Source organism: Hipposideros armiger, unplaced genomic scaffold (genome assembly GCF_001890085.2).
Source record: "Hipposideros armiger isolate ML-2016 unplaced genomic scaffold, ASM189008v1 scaffold_134, whole genome shotgun sequence".
Lineage (NCBI taxonomy): Eukaryota > Metazoa > Chordata > Mammalia > Chiroptera > Hipposideridae > Hipposideros > Hipposideros armiger.
The window spans coordinates 3,062,135-3,081,695 of NW_017731484.1; the positions used below are offsets into that span (position 1 = coordinate 3,062,135).

Sequence of the window (19,561 nt, forward strand, 5' to 3'; positions counted from 1 at the left end):
TTAAACTTTGGACGCCAAAACTGGTAAGAAAAAAATTATTCAAGTGTTTTTATCAATGATTTACTAAGAAAAAGTTAAAATCCATGCAAGTTCAACTTTTGTTCTGGGTGACACAGATCCTGATGTAATTTACATACAGTCTAAAAGTAAAAAATAAAACTCATTCCAAAAGCATAATAAAAAAGTACATAAGCTGGTGATTCTTCTACTAGTAAGCAGGGCCCAATTTATAATTTATTAAAATCGTAAAACTTACCAGCATCATCAGATTCCTGAAACTGTGAATAATCGACGACCTTCCTATTTCTGTAAAAAGAGATTCTAATCAAGATCATAAAGTACGTAGGACTTTCCCCTAAGATATTAGAACATGTTTTTCCCAAACAGAATTTGAAGTAGCTCTCTGAAAATTATTTTTCAATAAGCCCTCACACCTCAGCCAAAAAGCTTCACATTTTGTTACAGGAATGTGTGGCTTAAGCCAAAAGTATTTTAAACTACAATTCTTATATTGCTCATCTCAGTGATAGCTCAAATACTATTCTTTTCCACAAAACAACCTCACACCCCGAATATATACATAAAACAGCAAAATAAACCAAACTCCCATTTGTATTTTATAGAGATATCACATGCACAAACCAAAACTGTGAAAGTTACTTTTTCTTATTGCTATACATACGTACACATGCATACTGATAAATAAGATTACTGAGTTTTTTCAAGGCAAAGTGATTTGTAAATTTAATTACATTACAATATACAAATTATGGTGACAGCAAGTTATGCCTTACAAAAACGAGGAAGAAAAAAATTGATCCATTCAAGAGATGCTTTTTATTAAAGGGTCTGTAATTAAGAAAAATACAAAAGTCTCACAAATCCATGAATCTATTTGACTCAATGTTAACTACTTCCTACTAGGTAAGGCATCTTTTTAACATCTCGAACAAACCTTAATTCCATTTTCCTATTTCACATTTTAAGTCTAGAAGTTTAAAATCCCTTCTCTGGAGACTACACACACACACACACACACACACACACACACACACACACACACACACACACGAGCTTCCATGTAAAGTATCCAGATAGCCTGACTTTCAAAAGCCTTAGGTGTACTGTAACTAAATGAATACTGAACAAGTAAACTGAAAGGATTAAAAGAAACATGCCATTAAACCTGAGCAGAGGGATATTCCTGGTTTTATAGATTAAGACACCAGTTAAATTCAGACAGGATGGTCAAAATTCAAGCACAAGGTATCTCAAAAAACTGGAAATGTAACTACCGTATGACCCAGCAATTCCACTCTTGGGTATCTATCCAGAGAAACCCAAGATGCTAATTTGAAAAAATATATGCACCCCTATGTTTATTGCCGCGCTATTTCCAATAGCCAAGACTTGGAAACAACCGAAATGCCCACTGGTAGAGGAATGGATCAAGAAACTGTGGTACAGGGCTGGCCGAGTGGCACGTTGGTTGGGACGCCAGCTCAGCAGCAGGGCCCTGGTTCAGATCCCACATGAGGACCAGTGACATTGCCCTCTACAGCTAATATGGTGAAAAACAGCTCGAGCTGGACTGCCATGAGTTGCTGGTGACGGCGTAGACTGCAGTGGGCTGCGGTAAGCTACCATGAGTGGCTGGCAGCCAGCATGAGCTGCCAAGAGCTGCCGTGAGCGGCCGTCCAAGGGCTGGCAAACGATCTGCCTCACCCGGGAAGAGCGCAATGATAATACCAACATGGGCCAGTGAAGCGATTTCCTCCACAACTGGAATGAAGAACAAAAGGACAACTTGTCTGCTCCCCTCCCCCAATAAAATCTTTAAAAAACCTAAAAACACTGAAGTACTTTGGGGGGTGGGCTAGAAATCAAATGCCTCCCATGTTCTCGCAAAGTAGTGATTTTTAATGATAGATGCCATGAGAAACAGTATTATGATCATAACACAAAGATGATCATTTTCTGCATTACTTATGATCAAGGAAAATAGGACATGGAACCAGGTGAAGGAAAGTATCCAGAAGAGGGAGTTTTAAGTCTTTATCTCTAATAATTAATGTATAGGTTGTGAAACTGCAGCCATAATTATTCTATAGTAGCTTATCCATGCTGGTGAGATCACCATTAAAACATTGCTATAATTTCTGGGTACCTAAGTCAAGAAATACATCCTATGAGGCTATATAACGAAGGGTAACTAGAATGGTGAAGGGTATGTCATACTAAGAACAATTGAATAAACTAGATTTTTAACTTGAATAAGAGAAAACGTGTTAGTTACTTTATGGCTTTGAAATGAAAGCAGTAGTAAATATACCTGCTTGGCTTTGGTGAGCAGATTAAGTGTGGGTTCAACATAAAGAACTTTCTAACAGTTTGCCAATGATAGTTACCGTTTTAGTGTATCGCTAGTAGTGGAACACTCCAGGAAGGAATTCTAAAGTACAGAATCTTTGTTAGTAGGAATCCTGGGTTCTGGTTCTAGAACTTCAAGCAAATCACTAATTTCTCTGGGCCTGAGATCCTCCTCTGTTAAAACGGATGACCTAAGCTGCTGACAGATCTAAAAAGTTGCTCTGTAAATTAAATAAATTTATATTAAAGTTTAGTATTGCTGTATAATTTTTTTCTTCATTAGAGTTTCCTGAAGGTAAAAACCATATCTTACATCCACATTTCTGGTACAGAGCAAGGTAAAACTAGGCACTCAAGTGTTTTCTGAACTTTTTGCTCTAAGGGCCAAATTTAAGAGCTTTGTTAGGAGCCTAATTTTGTAAAATAGTTTAGAGGATAATATCCCATCTCTTTAAATTCTCATCTCTTGCCACTTAACAATCAAGCAACCCAGGAACTTTTAAAATTCTCCAATCATAGTTTCTTACCACCTGGTCATGTTGCTCCTTGGCCTAAAATGCTGTTCATATCAATCACACTCATATTAGATATAATCTCACCCCCACACCTTTCACCTGTGGTACTATATAATTTACTAAATGTCTGTCTTTCTTACTAAATTGAATTTCTTGAGGACAGGGGTCGTCTCTCTTTCATTCGGAACACCAAATTCAAGAGATGTGTTTGATAAGTGCAGACTTGGCATCAGCAAAAGATTTGGGGGTGAAAAGGCTATCATCAGTAGAGGACGTGTGCGCCACTGGAGTTTTCAGCCTATCAGACATTTAGTCATTACTGCCCCTAACTACAGAGGAAAATTTAGTTTCTTCCATATTAAAGAACTTGTCACTTTAAATCTAACAAATTAAAAAGGCAACTATTTAGTATATTTTTTCTATCCTTGTTCTCTTTTTTAAAGATTTTATTGGGGAATTGGGGGAAGGGGAACAGACAAGTTGCTGTCCTTTTGTTCTTCAGTCTAGTTGTGGAGGACATCACTTCACTGTCCTATGTTGGTATTATCATTGCGCTCTTCCTGGGTGAGGCAGTCGCTCGCCGGCCATTGGACAGCCACTCACAGTGGCTCACGGCGGCTCACGAAAGCTCACGCCTGCTGCCAGCCACTTTCAGTAGCTTATGGCAGCCCACTGCAGCAGGGGCTGCAGCCTACGCCGACACCGGGGACTCACGGCAACGCAGCTCCAGGTTGAACTGTTGTGCAGCATCTGAGCTGTAGAGGGCAGTGTCACTGGCCCTCATATGTGGGATCCGAACAGGGGCCCTCTGGCGTCCCAAGCCAGTTCTTAACCAATGCGCCACTCGGCCGGCCCTCATTTTTTTTTTTTAGCTGAGCCAACCTGCCACCTGTTGGCAGCTCTGCTCAGTCCAGGAATTGAACCGGCGACCCTGTTGCTCAGGGCTTGCACTCTTAAGTGAGCTCTTAACCAACTTTGGCTGGCCTCCTCTTCCACTCTTAATCATCAACTTCTTTCTACTAAATACTGGTATGTCTACCCTCCAAATGTTTTTTCTTTCTAGTAGCAGCAACCATCTAAGACCAAAAGATATTCCTGAAATGTGAGGTATGTAAAACTAACATTCTGAAGAGTCAAGGATTACAATTATTTCAGATGGAAATTACCACACCTTTGAGATACGATCTAACTTCCTAGCTTTACAGGTAAGAAAACAAATAAGACCACACAATCCAGTTTTACTTTATGATAAACCTGCATGGCAAAATATGGAGTAAGGTAACAAGCAAGCTCCAGGTGAGGAAGCAGAACATTTAAACAGAAACCCACATTTAATTATTGACACCCTAAGCTTTATACCACTTAAAAAGCACAAAACCATTTTCTCCAGGTAAATAGAGTGACAACAATCTACTACTTTATTTAGCTCAGTCAAGCTGACTGTACTTCCATTTTTACCCTGAAGGAAGTTATATTGTTCTGGTAAATGCAGCGAATAATAACAAAAACCACCTTGTGAACTTTCTATAATTTAACAAGTTTCTCATTAGGCACTTAAAAGTGCATTTGAAATCTGAGTTTTGAGAAACTCAAAATAGCCAGCATAGCTCTTTTCACCAATCACCTAGGTGATAAAAAAAAAAAAGCTCATTTCATCAGATCAATGAGATCCTGTAGGACAATGTTAATCTATAGGTCACTATCTACTATTGGGTCTGAAAATGAATTTACTGGCATATAATCAGCATTTAAAAAGAAAAAACATAGAAAAATAGAAAATATCAGAGAAAACTGTACCCAAATAATGGTAAGTTCCTAAACTTGTTTCTGGTGTTTGTGTTCTTGTGTGTAGGAAATTGCAATGTAAAATTTATTTCTTATTAGAACCTCATCAAAAAAATCTGAGCCACTGCTTTAGACTAAAAAGTGGATTGCAAAGAGATTTCCAAAGTTTTTAGTTTTACCTTTACTAAAAAACAACTTATGATCCACGGCCGCAAAAATAACATCTATTTAAATCCCACATCTTTTTTTTAAATCACTTTTTTCAAGCTTAGCACTCATAAAACTTATCAAAGTTTGGAGGCCAATGTGTGTGTTGGGGATAGGGTGATATGATGATGATACCAAATGTATTACATGTACCAGAGCTACTGGACTTTAGACAATCAAATCCAATCATACCCAAAACTTACCCTGTCAACAAATGCTGAGTGGCTCAGTTGGTTAAGAGCGCGAGCTCTTGAGCAACAGGGTTGGTGGTTCGATTCCCACATGGGCCAGTGAGCTGCACCCGAGCTGAGCTGCCCAACAGGTGGCAGGATGGCTCAGCTGGTGAGAGCATGTGCTCCTAACTAAAAGGTTTCCGGTTCGACTCCCGCTTGGGATGGTGGGCTATGCCCACCCTAAACTAAGACTGAACACGGCACCTTGAGCAGCCGGATGGCGACTGGACTTGGAGCTGAGCTAGCTGCGCCCTCCACAACTAAGATTGAAGGACAATAACTTGGCCGTTCCCCTTCCCCAATAAAATCTTAAAAAAACAAAATAAAAAACCACCACATGCCCCTAGAAGGGAATGACTGGAAACCTCTCATGATTTCCCAAGGCAACCTGTAAAAAAACTCCAATAATGAAACAGTTCTCAATAAGGTGAAATCTGCTCTAAAGTCTGCTCACTGTTTCTATCTTGTCTACCTCTTGGCATTACTATGGTCTAAATCTAACCCCTCCTCCACAGAGCAGCTCTTAAAATTTATGAGTTTCTGCTTTCTTCTTCCAGGGTTTCTTTAATGCTTCCTCATGACATATTTTGAGCATCCTCAGGACCTCGTTGCTTTCCTACACACGACCTCAGATTTAGTAAAGTCTATCGATATCAAGCAGTGTCCCAATCTAAACATAGTATGGTTTTAAAAAGGTGTGGGGATGGGGAGGCAGATCAGGATTATGACTGTCCTCTTCCTAGTCTACTTTACACTTGTACTAATGCAATCCAAGACCTCAGTTATTTTACACAATGGACTGGATATTGCAATAACAATGACTAAAACTTCCTTTTCCCAAAATCTGAAACCTTTTTGTATACTGATACTTCAATATATATTTTTTTCTTTCCCAAATTCATATTATCCGCAAACTTCACCAGCATGGGCCAAGAACAAAGCCCTTTAAAGGCATCGGTGGAAATATTCTCCTAGGTTGACAATCAGCGTTCTCTGGGTATGGCTACTGAGGTACAAGTCCATCACAGTGAACTACCGTTCTACCTACATTTCATTTTCCCCACAAGGACCTCATGTGAAGCTCTGTCAAAACTCCTGTTGAAAGAGAAGCCCAGTATTTTAACAGTATTCTTTTAGTCTTAAAAGTTTTTTAAAAGCATGAATTCATTTTAAATCAATGATAATTAAAAACTCTTTAGGAATAAACCTTTTCTGTTCAAACAAAATATTCCCAGGAACCACAAAATAAAACACAGCTAATTAAAAGTAAAAGCATAATTTTAGGAATATAAACTTGTCTTCTAATTTCAAATTTAAGAAATGTTCTTATTACAGAATTTTCCAACTTGGGTTCTGTCAAGATAGGTTTTCTAAAGGTTTCCTGGTCAGATCAATTTGAATATTATCACCTCCTTAAACATGTTAAAACTTTCAAAGTTCTGCATTAAATAAACCTGCTAAATTATCTATATTTTAAAAACAAAATGTGATCAAATGCTTGAGATATCCCTGAAAGCCAACATTATGAAGAACACTGATCTACGAGACTGGTTTTTTGTGAATCCATGCTGACTTTTATCAATAATTACAACAGCAGTTACTATGTGCCAGACATTTCACCTAAATTTTCATAATAATCTCCCAAGAGGAGCTAATTAACATTAATTCAATTTTATCTGAAGAATCTAATGCTCAGAAAGGCTAAGTAACTTTATTACAGCTACAAGCCATGAACTGGTAATTTTCCAACTCAATCCCACCCAACCCTACACCTTTACAGGGTACTGTAAATGCTGCCTCTCAAATCCTTTTCTAAAGATTCACAAACCTAACTCCTCTACAGAACTGACACCATTAAAGTTTTTGCACATTAACATTCCCCCCCCTTCAAAACTTAGGACATTTACCTCTATTCTTCTATCCCTCAAAGATTATTCATATGCCAAATTTTCTCAGCATATAAGAATATTGGTTCATAGAAGCCAGGATACTTAATTCAGGGTAATTTCTTACAATTGCTTCATTTACCTTGAGCTTTAAGTTCCTTTTGGCTAAGATATATTGCTTTGAATGCATATTATATCAGTTACTTACAATTAAACACAAAATTTAAAAAGTCACAAGACACAAGAAAGCAAAAAAACAAGCAAAAAAAATTCATAGGAAAGAGCTCCTAAAAGTGCTTTTTTAAAAGATTTTTATTGGGGAATTGAGGGAAGGGGAACAGACAAGTTGCTATCCTTTTGTTCTTCAGTCTAGTTGTGGAGAACGTTGCTTCACTGGCCCAAGTTGGCACCATCATTGCGCTCTTCCTGGATGAGGCAGATCAGTTGCCGGCTTCTGGACAGCTGCTCACGCTGGCTGCTGGCCGCTCACGCTGGCTGCTAGCTACACACGGAGACCATGGCAACCCACTGCAGCAGGAGCTGCAGCCTAAGCCGTGGCCGGCGACTCACGCAGCTCAGCTCCAGGTTGAGCTGTTGTTCAGCATCTTAGCTGTAGAGGGCAGTGTCACTGGCCCTCATATGTGGGATCCGAACCGGGGCCCTCTGGCATCCCAAGCCAGCTCTTAACCAACGCGCCACTCGGCTGGCCCTCCTAAAAGTGCTTTGACAAGTTTGTCAAATGGAAAAAGCAAGTTTCTGTTTTCTACAGAAAAGGGAACAAAGTGAAGTACTGAATGATGAGCAAGGCATGTCTGTTTATTAGACGATTGTCACAATCCCCTATTAAAACTTTTTTTTAAAAATAAAACATGCTAATGTTTTAGCCCAGATAAATATTAGCTCTTGTATGGCAGTCCTTATTCCCAAAATATATTCAGTTCCATCATATAGTCTCCTCCATACAGGACACCATTTCACTTAAAAGTCACATATAAATTTCAGTGAGTATAATAAAAGTACTAGATAAATGAAATAGGCTAGATTTTTGCCAATATAAGTTCAGTGCAAATCCTATGCAATTAGGGACAGAGAAACCTCAAACAGGTGAAACTGAAGGGGTCTCAGATGTGCATATTACCAAGCAGAGTCCTGCCTGATATAAGAGAGGGTGTCAGAAACCTCAGTGATCTTTCCCAGTTGTCTTAACCCAATCACCAGGGACACATCTGTACACCTACAAAGTCAGGTTTATTGACTCATTACAATGAAGGAGACGGCACATCAGGAGTGTGGAGCAACTTAACCCAATAGGAACACTTACAGGATTTGGGCAAGGGTAAAATTTAGGTGAAATTTAAATAAAGCAGTGCCTTGATAGGCTCAAAGTACAATAGGACAGCGTGTAAAAGGGGTCAACATTAAGTCTAGACTGCAAAGTGGACCTCTCATCCTACTTCTTGGCAAAGTTAAGGTAGATGTGGAATTCTGTGTCTAAGCAACCCCTCCTCTGAAGCTCTGAAGTTGTATATTAAGGCTGGTTCTCCGTGTCAAAAGGACTTAGTTCTGGGCCAGCTGAGTGGCGTTTTGGTTAAGAGCTGGCTTGGGACACCAGCTCTGAGCAGCAGGGCCCCAGTTCAGATCCCACATGAGGGCCATGGACACTGTCCTCTACAGCTAAGATGGTGAACAATAGCTCAACCGGAGCTGGGCTATCATGAGTCACCGGCGATGGCATAGGCTGCAGCTCCTGCTGCAGTGGGCTGCCATAAGCTACTGTGTGTGGCCAGCAGCCAGTGTGAGCGGCCGTCCAGAGGCCAGCGACCGATCTGCCTCATCCGGGAAGAGCGCAATGATAATACCAACATGGGCCAGTGAAGCCACATCCTCCGCAACTAGACTGAAGAACAAAAGGACAGCAACTTTTCTGTTCCCCTTCCCTGATTTCCCAACGCTGTTCCCCTCCCCCAATTCCCCAATAAAATCTTTAAAAAAACACCAAAAACTTAGTTCTGACAAGTATGAGGTTTCATCGTTCTTATTGACATAATTTCAAACAGCAAAGTTTCTGATAAATCTCTGATTTTAGAGAATTATTATAAATCTTTACAGCTGCAGCCTATCTGTGGAAGACAGACAGCTGTGTCTGTTATCCCAGCCCAGGGGTCAGCAAACTGCGGCTCGCAAGCCACATGCAGCTCTTTGGGTACGTTCCGTCTCAAGTTTACTGACCCCTAGAAGAGCCAATCCTGTCCCTCACAACAATTTAAAAATTATTCGTGAGCGATAAATATGTTTTTACATAATCACCATTATGTGAATATCCTTTAAAAATTTTATAAATGAAAAAGTTTTTTCAATTTTACTTCAGAGCCACATGTATGTATCCAAAGAGTCACATGTGGTTTGCGAGCCGCAGTCTGCTGACCCCTGGCGGCACTTTCGTCTCAAAAGTTTGCCTACCCCTGTCCTAGCCCAATGAGAAGCAGGGTGGACTTTTACTTCTCAGTCAAGCTAATTTTTAGTTTCTCAAGTAGTTCATCTTCTGGGTCATTTTGTCTCGACAGATGCAATCTCTCTGAATACAACCTTGCTTAGCAGGTAACTGAACATGTGCACAACTCAAAAAAACAGATACTCAGGGCCAGCCAAGTGGCTCAGTTGGTTAAGAGCTTGCTCAAAAGTGTGAGCTCTGAGCTACAGGGTCGCCGGTTTGATTCCCGGCCTGAGAAGAGCTGCCAACAGGTGGCAGGATGTCTCAGCTAAAACAAAAATAAAAAACCAAAACAGATGCTTACTAAGAAGCACCTGAAAATGTTTACCCAGTTGAAACACTCTTTAGCAATTTGTGGTCTCTTCACCTAAAGTATTTCTACAGCCTATTATTATGGCTATTTTTATAGTAGTTATTTAAAAACACGGCAATGAGATTCTTTATCAGTTCCTCTTCCTAGAATTCAGACTGTCATTTTTTAAGACAAAACAAAGGGATGCTGCAGTTTGACCAAAGTGATCCTGTGGTAAATGTTTTCTCCTATTGTGCAAAACATGGCAGCCTCTGAAACTGAGACTATCTCTAGATATTTCTTTCTAATCTAGAGTAATGAGTAACATTTGTTTCTATCTTTGCAGCCAAGAATTTAAAAAATGCAAATAGACGTAACAGTTCACAGCATGCTCAATAACTTCATTGTTATTAAGTTCAAGTAACCAAGTTTACATTGCAACCATCTGGCTATGCAGACTCTAAATCTTAACCCCAGAGCGGTACCATTCACATGGACTATACTGTGGATGGTGTCCCAAGGTTACACAGTATGGTGGCCTTGTTTTGTATTTCTGAGAAAAACAGACCCAATACATAAAAATAAATAAATAAAACCAATCTCCCTTCCTTATTTTTCTCCGTATTAATTTTTAGAGCTGCGAGAAACCAAAGAAAAAGCTTGATAATTGTAAAATGCTTTGTAAATGCAAGGAATTATTATTCAAGCGGAGTTTAACATCTCCATTATATAAACCTAAACAGAGGCTGAAATCCAAGTCTCCTGATACCCAAGGTTTCTTTTGCTGTGCCATTGATAACTTCCCCCAATAGTTTTATTGCTAATTGATTTAAAACAATAAAAACTCAACAACTTATCTTAGTTTGTAACTTTTGTCAAGTTCAATAAACTCCATTTTTAATTACCCTTCATTTCCTTCTAATTGTGATGTACTAACGAGTGTTAAAATAGGTGTTGAATCTTTTCAAATGCCATCATTTTTCTTTTAGTCTTTTAATATGATGAATCAGTGATAGATTTTGTTTTGTTCCTGTGACAAATCCTAATCAATCATATACATACACATTTTCAGAAACGAAAAAGCTGTATTAAAATTATGCTGATGGTAACCACTTTGAACACCTCTTGTAATTGCAGAAATCACACGTGCCTTGTATCCATTTTTTGTTATCGGTATATGTTATTACAATTTTAATAGTTTTTTTCCTTTCTTAAAATGTGTATACATTTTTTTGGCACCCTCTGTAAATTTTAATACACATTGGATTCAGTTAGCTAATATTCTGTTTGGCATTTTTGCTCTACACATCTATGTAAAATGAGCCCATTAATTTTCTTATAATATCCGCTAGGTGGCTTTGGAATCTATTCACTTACTTTAGTCAGGGGGAAATGCCCTGTACTATGAAATGTATAAACTTAAAGCAATGTCACACTCATCTAACACTCACATTTCTTCCCACAGAAGCCTCACACTACTTCAATGCTTTTCCCTCTACATGCAGGTGTATCTTCTTTAATCCCTTCACATATTCTATTCCTTCCCAAAATTGGCCTTTTCTTTACCACCCCTCCCCCTAGCTCACATTCAAGTTGGTCTTCCCCACAAAAGTCCTATTATGAACTATAACCCCCTCCAGAGATGGCAGAGTGCACTACTGACATGAGAAAGTGTCATGGCAGTGTGCTTCATAGCAAAGGTTACACTGGCTTTAGGTTGGCCACACTTGGGATTCGAATTCCTGCTTCACCTCTTCAAGTTAGGTGAACTCGGCCTGTCACTTAATTTAGCTAAGCCTCAGCTACCTCATATATGAAATAAGAGATAATTTATACCTCGCTCTTAGAGTTGTTTCAAGGTTTTGAAATATGTGTAAAGTACCGGGCAGGATATTTTGGCACAAAGAGTTGCTTAGTAAGTGATAACTCTATTGAGTTTCAACATGAGTTTATTTTTTCTAAAACGGAAGGTTGAGAAAGAGACTTCTGTTTAAGGTCCAAAACCTCTAATAACAATTTAGAAATTTTAAGTTCTGAAAACCAAAACTTTTTTCATAACTTATATGGTGGTAAACCTGACTTGACCTAAACAATGAGAGGCTTCTTAGTTTTCTTGTGTATGTGAAAATTCGTAAGTTTTACTACAGATAGTAATATACAAGCACTACCCCAGGCTCGCTGGTGATGGTACATTAATACACAGCAGACACGCTGTCACTTTTTTTTTTAGCTGAGCCATCCTGCCACCTGTTGGCAGCTCAGCTCAGGCCGGGACTCGAACTGCTGTTGCTCAGCGCTCACTCTCTTGAGTGAGCTCTTAACCAACTGAGCCACTCGGCCAGCCCCACCCTGTTACCTTTTAAAAATTTTTGAAAAAATCTGAGCTTCCAAATGTATGTGGCTCCAATGGTTTCAAACAAGGAAATGTGGACCTGTAATACATTCTATGTGGAATCAAGTATCAGTAAATGAAAATGTACCGTGTTTCCCTGAAAATAAGACCTAACGGGAAAATAAGGCCTAGCATAATTTTTCAGGGTGCTCATAATATAAGCCCTACCCCAAAATAAGATCGTCAGCCAGACATGACTGTATTTGAATGGAGATTTCTGTACATGAATAAATGAATAAAATGCATCTTTTGGAACAAATATTAATATAAGACCTGGTCTTATTTTTGGGGAAACACGGTAGCATAGAAAGAACAGCTAAAACTCATGTTGTCTAAATCCAGCTTTACTATTTATTACACCTACACTTTTTAATTCCTTTGGGCTTCAAAGTCATCAATGGTAAATTGGAAGAACTGCACTTAATTTCTTAAGTTCTAGTGTTTCCTTTTTAAAAATAAATTAAAAAGTATCACTAAAAATTATTTTAAATAGTTGAACAGAGCTCCTACTTAAAACATTTGGGCATTATTTTCCCTAAAATATTTTCTACGTAGAGCTAAAAGCCTATGTACGAGGTCTGACAATTATGTTCGCAAACTCATCCTAGGAAGTGCTACATACCTCATTGCTGAATATCACTACGGTCATCTTCGAAGTACTCCCATTGGGAAGCTACGCACCGACGCCAGCGCCTAGTCCACCTTTCAAAGCAATTTTGGAACTCTTTTTCTGGAATGGCCACCAGAGCTGTTGTCATGTTACCCTTGATGTCCTGAATGTCATCAAAATGTATTCCTCTCAATATTGCCTCTATCTTTCGGTAAAGAAAGAAGTTACTGGGGGCCAGATCAGGTGAGTAGGAGGGTGTTCCAATACAGTTACTTGTTTACTGGCTAAAAACTCCTTCACAGACAGTGCTGTGTGAGCTGGTGCACTGTCATGAATTGTTGGCGAAAAGTTCAGGCTGTCTAACTTTTTCTCAAGGCCTTTTCAGCACTTTCAAATAGTAAACTAAGTTTAACTGTCCAGTTGGTACAAATTCATAATGAATAATCCCTGATATCAAATAAAGGTTAGCAACATTGTTGCAACAAGTTCGCGAACTTAATTGTCAGAATGTACTCACCACTGAAGAGCTGACTAAAAATCATTTGGCCATCTTCATGTCAATACTAGGAAGAAAAGGATTGGTACCATGGAAAAAATGCCAGTTTTGTATTCAGAAAATCTGGGTTCAAATCTTGACACGAGTAACATTCTTTAAGCTTATTTCATCATGTTATGAAAAAAAAAATCCTATCTTACAAGGTTGTAATAAGGATAAAACAAGATAAAGTGAAAGCCTCTAGGCAAGAGTGACTGCAGTTTTTTCAGTAAACATTTGTTCAGCAAACTACTCTAAAAACCCCACTTAAAACATTGTATTATAATTTACAGCTTAATTAACTACATTATGTTGGGAAATGTTGAATAAAGTACTGTTATAAAATTAACTCCCCCCATTATTCAGGCTTTGCAAGTTATTATATGAGGTATCTTTGAAGGTAAAGTCTATAGAACAGTTTGTCTTTTTTAGAGGAAAGTGACATGTAATAAAAAAATGTACAGGTCCAAGATTAATAAAAATCTCTCTCTCACACACACACACATACACAAAACCTGGGAACAGAGAATAAGAAGAGATATAAGGAACCAGGCTCACCTTAACCATATATACTAGGATACTAAAATTTTAAAGTCTTCCTGTGCATACTTGGTATCATAAATCCCAAGCTATCTTGAATTTTCAGGTTTCCAAGTTTTCCCTTTAACTGAGGACTTTTCAAAACAATTTTCTGGTAAGAGACAATATTAATTTCCAGACACATCGCAAACAAAATTCTCTTGGAAAAGAAAGCAATCTGGAATCTTGGGAAAGTTTTAATTCTCAACATAATTATAAATATGACCCCCCAAAAAAGTAATTTTATATCAACCTGCAAAAGCCTATGCTTTCACATATAAACTTTCAACGTTAAAGGTTCCTTGCAATCTTACATACTAAACAAAAAACAAGATATCAAGTACACTTATGCTACAAAGAAAGCAGAAAATTTGAATGACTTGGATGGTTTTCAGTAAGGGGGGAGAATCTCTGCAGAATATACCAAGATGAATTTCAAGAAATCTGGTTTCTAGTCTGGGCAAGTCAGTAAATTTCTGAACTTTCTCATCTTTTACAAGTAATAGCATTTTCTTCCTTCCTCACAAAGATGAGTCATGAAAGCACTCTGATAAGTTAAAGGTTCCATATACTACAATAACATCAATACTTATCAAGAAGAAGGTAAAATGATTATTGTGCAGAAAGGGGCAGAGTGATGAGCAGGACTTCATGAGAGAACTCTAGGTTTTATGCCCAATCTTGGCATCTACTAGTGTGTGATACAAGGCACTTCACTTGTGCAGGTCACCATTAAGTCCCTTGTAAAATGAAGTTGCCTACACATTTCTTTCAAGCTCCAAGGCTAATTTTATGCTATAAGTTTAGGGCCAGCCGAGTGGCTCAGTTGGTTAAGAGCTCACTCAAGAGTTTGAGCTCTGAGCAACAGCAGTTCGAGTCTAACCTGAGCTGAGCAGCCACTGAGCTGCCAACAGGTAGCAGGATGGCTCAGCTAAAAAAAAAAAAGTATCTAGACGATGCTATAAGTTTAAAGCCAAGGCCTAAGATATTTGAGCTCTCATTTATACACAGTAAGTCAGATGCCGTAAAAGTTAAGGATAACAATACTGTATGAACAAAACTACTTAGATATGTTACACATATCTATGGAAAACGCTGTTGAAGCTGATCAGTTCCATCATTCCCTTCATTTGGAAACTGGTGTCAAGCAGCCATTTCTAAATCTTCTTTAAATGCTTAAGTTAATACAAAAATGAATAATATTTACAATAAAAATGAAAACAGCAGAAAAACCTCAGAATTATATATAGGCTTAAGGGCAGAAACATACTCCAAAGATGTGCTGTTACTATTATTTTCCTACATGCTTTTGTTGTTTGTTGTAAACAAGGCCGATTATTCTGATATCAATGTCAATCAGTAATTTTTTGTTAAATGCCCTCTGGTACATAGATTCTTCAATTACACCTTGAAACAAAAGCACTTCCCTAAGACGACTTTTTATTGCAAAATTTAACAAACCACCAAACTCAAGTTTAATTATTTCTGCTTTATTATTGGTCATGAGTATATCAAAGACTTTAAAAAAATAGTTACACAGAGACTTTATCACTGAAATATATAATTAGAAACCAAGGTGCTTTGAAATTAATGTGAAAGTGACCCAAAAAAGCTTACAATATATTAACTTCATTCGTCAATTAGAATCAACAGAATTAAAATTGGTTTTAACAACATCTTAAGAAAAAAGTTGTGCAAAATTCCCCATGTCTCCAAAAACCGTATAGAATGTTCTTAATATACCAGGGGTGCCAAAAAAATGTATACAAGTGGACACTTTGGTCAACATTGCTCAAGCAGTTCGCCGTAATTAGAACTGTCTAGATGCAGATGGTAACCACTTTGAGCAACTCTTGTAATTGCAGAAGTCAAACGTGACTTGTATTCATCTTTTGTTATCGGTGTATATTGAGTATTACAATTTTAATACAATTTTCCTTTCTTAAAAATATGTATACATTTTTTTGGCACCCTCTGTATGTCTCCACCTGGTGGTATTAAAAATCCAGTGTTCAAGTAAAAAAAGTTCTGTTCCTGAGCCAATGTCTAAATCTGGACACACAAACTCAGGCAGATAAGTCACAATAATAAAGTCACCAAAACCTAGTGAACTGAAATTAAAAGGCAGAGAAAAATAAGTCTAATTTCACCACACAGTAATTTACTTCCAGAAGACAGATGAGCCAATCCAGATGAAACAAATCTTTATTATATTGTCTATTTAACCTGATCCTAAATAAAATATTCTACATAAATTAATGGGATACATCGGTCAATTTTTACGCTAAAAAAGAGTATGCACACTATAATCTGAAACATCTACTTAGACGCCTTGCCAAAAAGTTGGCAAAAGCCTTCCCGGTTTCGATGGTGAGTTATCAGAGACGCGGGTTGAAATTAGAAGGTAGAAAAGCAGTCAGGTAGTTAGCACTCTCCTCATGCCCAGCCAGATCGCAGGGTATGCAGTCCTTCCTATACCACCACCAGTTGGAGACGGATGGTCTAGTCAGGAGACAGAACGGTGTGGAACAAAACCCTTTCCGGGGTTCCAAACCTCTTTAGAGCTCTACGTCAAAATACTTCCGTTTCTCACAAAACTTGGAATGAAGAATGGGAAGCAACAACTGTTAAAACATTTTAAAACGAAACCTTTATCTATCTATCCAGAAAACACTATGCAAAGTAGCCAATTCCTTACATCGGAAACAGACATCACATTAAAATTACTACAGCTCTCCTTTTTAAGGCCACAACAGATTGAATTAAGCCACACCCCTCTATAAATGGCACATTCCATACAATAGCCAGGAGGGCGGTAAAGGGCGATTCCACTATCCGCTGGGGAACAGCAAACTTGTTGAAATTCTCAGAATAAAGTGTAATGGTTAACGGAATCTAGCCCCTTTATTATTAGTTATTCGGAGCAGAGAGGGTTACACAAACATCCGAGATGTGTACGCCAGCTGAGTAGAGAGCTAGCGGGAACGAGAACCACACGGGATTTGGGTCGTTCTGTTAACCCGCACCTCCCGGAGAAAGGACATATCCCCGAGGAAGGACATTTCTAGACGGAGGAAAAGGGCGAACTCGGGAGATTAACCCGCTCAGAACTCCGAGGTGGAGAAAAAGTGGCAATCATTATTTTCCAGGGCCCAGTTCCGAACTCTCACTTTTGCCAGAGAAGGGAAGGACGCGCCCCGCCCACGCCCGGCCCGATCTGGGAGGCGGGGCCCCGCAGCGACCCCCGAGGACGGAGGCGGGGTCTGGTGGCAGTGCTGCCCCACCCCCTCGGTGTGGAACACCCTGTTCTTGCAGGAGACAGCTGAGTGCCCCCAGGCTCCCAGGCAAGCAGAAGTGGTGGGGTCTACACGGGCGTCTCCGCCCCCTCAACACTTAAGGTGGGGTACCCAGCCCTAGTCCACTGGTGTCTTCCCCGCGAGCTCAAAGGGGACGGCTCCAAGTAGGTGGGGCCTGGGTGGGGGCGCTGACTTCACACCCCTCCCCCTCCGGCCGCTGACGGTTCAGGGAACACCCCGCCCGCTCCAGTGCGGCGGGTGGGGGAGGCAGTGAAGCAGCCCGAAGCCCTGCAGCGGCGCGGGGCGGGGAGGAGCGCGCATGGGCGCGTGGCCGCCACCCCCGCGCAGCCCCGCGCGCCAGCAAGGCCCCCTACGCTCAAGGGCGCGCGCGGGCCCCAAAAGGGAGGCCGCGCGTAGCGGAGAGAACTATCTAGGCTTGTGTCCCCCACTCCTTCACCACTCGAACCCCAGCCCCCCACCCCTCCAACCCGCTCCAGGCCTCAGACTCCGCACTGACCTGACAGGCCGAGACATGTTCGCTGTCGAAACAGGACCGAGTTGAGAAGCCAAAGACCAGGACCCCCCCCACCCCGCGCGCTCGGCGCCCCACCCCCCCCAACTTCGGCCGAGGGGGCCGCTGCCGCCGAACCCCGAGCTGCTGGCTTCTCAAACTCTGTCGCTCCTAGGTCCAGGGCCCCGTAATCAGACGAGCCCCCCGCTCCCCCGTCTCTTCAAAATGGATGAATCAAACCAGCCGAAAATGCGCCAAAGCCGCCGTGCAACTAAACACACTAGGGCTTATGGGCTCCGCCCCTACACGCCCAGTCATTGGCGGTTTCTGCCAGATGCGCCGAGCTCATTAGTCCGTTTGAATCATCACGTCTCCTACGCCCCGCCCCACTTTCTGATAGGCTCCGCCTCCTCCGTGGGGTCCTGTTAGTCAAGATGTTCTGAGAGCGCACGGCCGCAAAACAAAAATGGTTGCTGGTCGGCCCGCCCCCTGGTTTCTACTCCAGAGTTGCAGATTCGTCTTGGGTCGCATCTTGGAACCACTAGAAAAAAAGGTTTATATAGGGGTGAATGTCATTTAGTGTTAGTTTAATTATATTTCATTTCTCCTGCCTTAAACATCTAGAAACTCCACTAAGAGCAAAACCTGTGGGATAGGCAGCTGATTCGTCATTAAGAGGCTGCTTCAGAATTGGAGGGAAATTCCATAGGTTCAAAAATTTTGACCTTAAACCACAAACCCCTTCCCCTCGCTTTCGCATTAACCCTCAGGGGTCCAACCGCTGCTGGAGCTCAGAGGCAGGATCATACACAAGTAATAGCTTCACCCCCAATTTCCATTCTCCATTCTGGACCTTGAGGTCCACTTCAGGGTCATTAAAGTCCCTAACTCGGACATTACTTCGGGGGGCCTAATGATTAGGAGCATGAGCTCTGAGTCCACAAGATGTTTCAGTTTGAACCTCAGGTCCAAAACTTAATAGTTGTATAACTTGACCTCTCTGTTCCTCAGTTTACTCATATGTAAAATGGGGAACAATAGTACTTACTTATAGGGTTATTAGGATTAAACGAGTTGGTATGTGAAAAGCCTTTAGGACAGTCTCTGGCACACAGTAAGCGCTATATAAGTGCTTTAAATCGCTAAATTCAATTTTTAAAAGATGACCTGATCCTTGGGTAGAGGTAGGTGGGGCTGGCTCAAGACTTAAGTAAAATATTTTAGGGTACCTCAGATCATTCCATTGGAATCCATGAACATTTGTTGGATTCCTAAAACTCAGAGGCAGAGCTCAGGATTCCTATGGGAACAGCTACGGTTTGCCCCACCATTGTAAAAATAGACTTCAATCCCTACCACAGGCAGCCTGTTAATAACCAGCTGAAGATATATGCCATAAACAAACAAACCCATCACTATCTGCCCCCTGAAAATCTCCTTTGTAAAATCTGGGCACGCTAAGGTAAGAGAATAGATGCATAATGTAAATTAAGTGCATAGCTCAGTGGCATTAAGTATATTCACGTTGTGCAACCATCAATACCATTCATCTTCAGACTTTCTCATCAAATTCAACTGAAACACTAACCATTAAATACTAACTCCCCATTCCCCCTCTCCCTAGCACCTGGCACCTACCATTCTTCCTTCTGTCTTTATGAATTTGACTACTCTAGGAACCTCATATAAGTAGAATCAGATAGTATTTGTCCTTTGGTGATTGGCTTATTTCACTTACCATAATGTCTTCTAGGTTCATTCATGTTGTAGCATGTATCAAAATTTCCTACCTTTCAAAGGCTGAATAATATTTTATTGTATGTATATACCATATTTTGTTTACCCATTCAATTATCAGT

The 19,561-nt window shown here is 40.2% G+C and overlaps 1 protein-coding gene across 3 annotated transcripts in view; it reads right to left on the minus strand.

Annotated features, from left to right (window-relative positions):
- Positions 1–17,964, minus strand: part of NUCKS1 (nuclear casein kinase and cyclin dependent kinase substrate 1) — a 33,232-nt gene extending 15,268 nt beyond the window's left edge. Inside the window, exons 1-2 of one of the 3 annotated variants that reach the window (XM_019649702.1) lie at positions 17,709–17,964; positions 257–306 (exon numbers count right to left, since the gene is read on the minus strand). In XM_019649702.1, coding sequence (XP_019505247.1) covers positions 257–306; positions 17,709–17,725 — 67 coding nt within the window. In that variant the 5' untranslated portion in view covers positions 17,726–17,964. Of the gene's footprint in view, positions 1–256; positions 351–17,708 lie in introns of those variants that run through there. The other 2 variants (XM_019649701.1, XM_019649700.1) reach the window with 2 other exon arrangements.
- Positions 17,965–19,561: the final 1,597 nt, after the last annotated feature.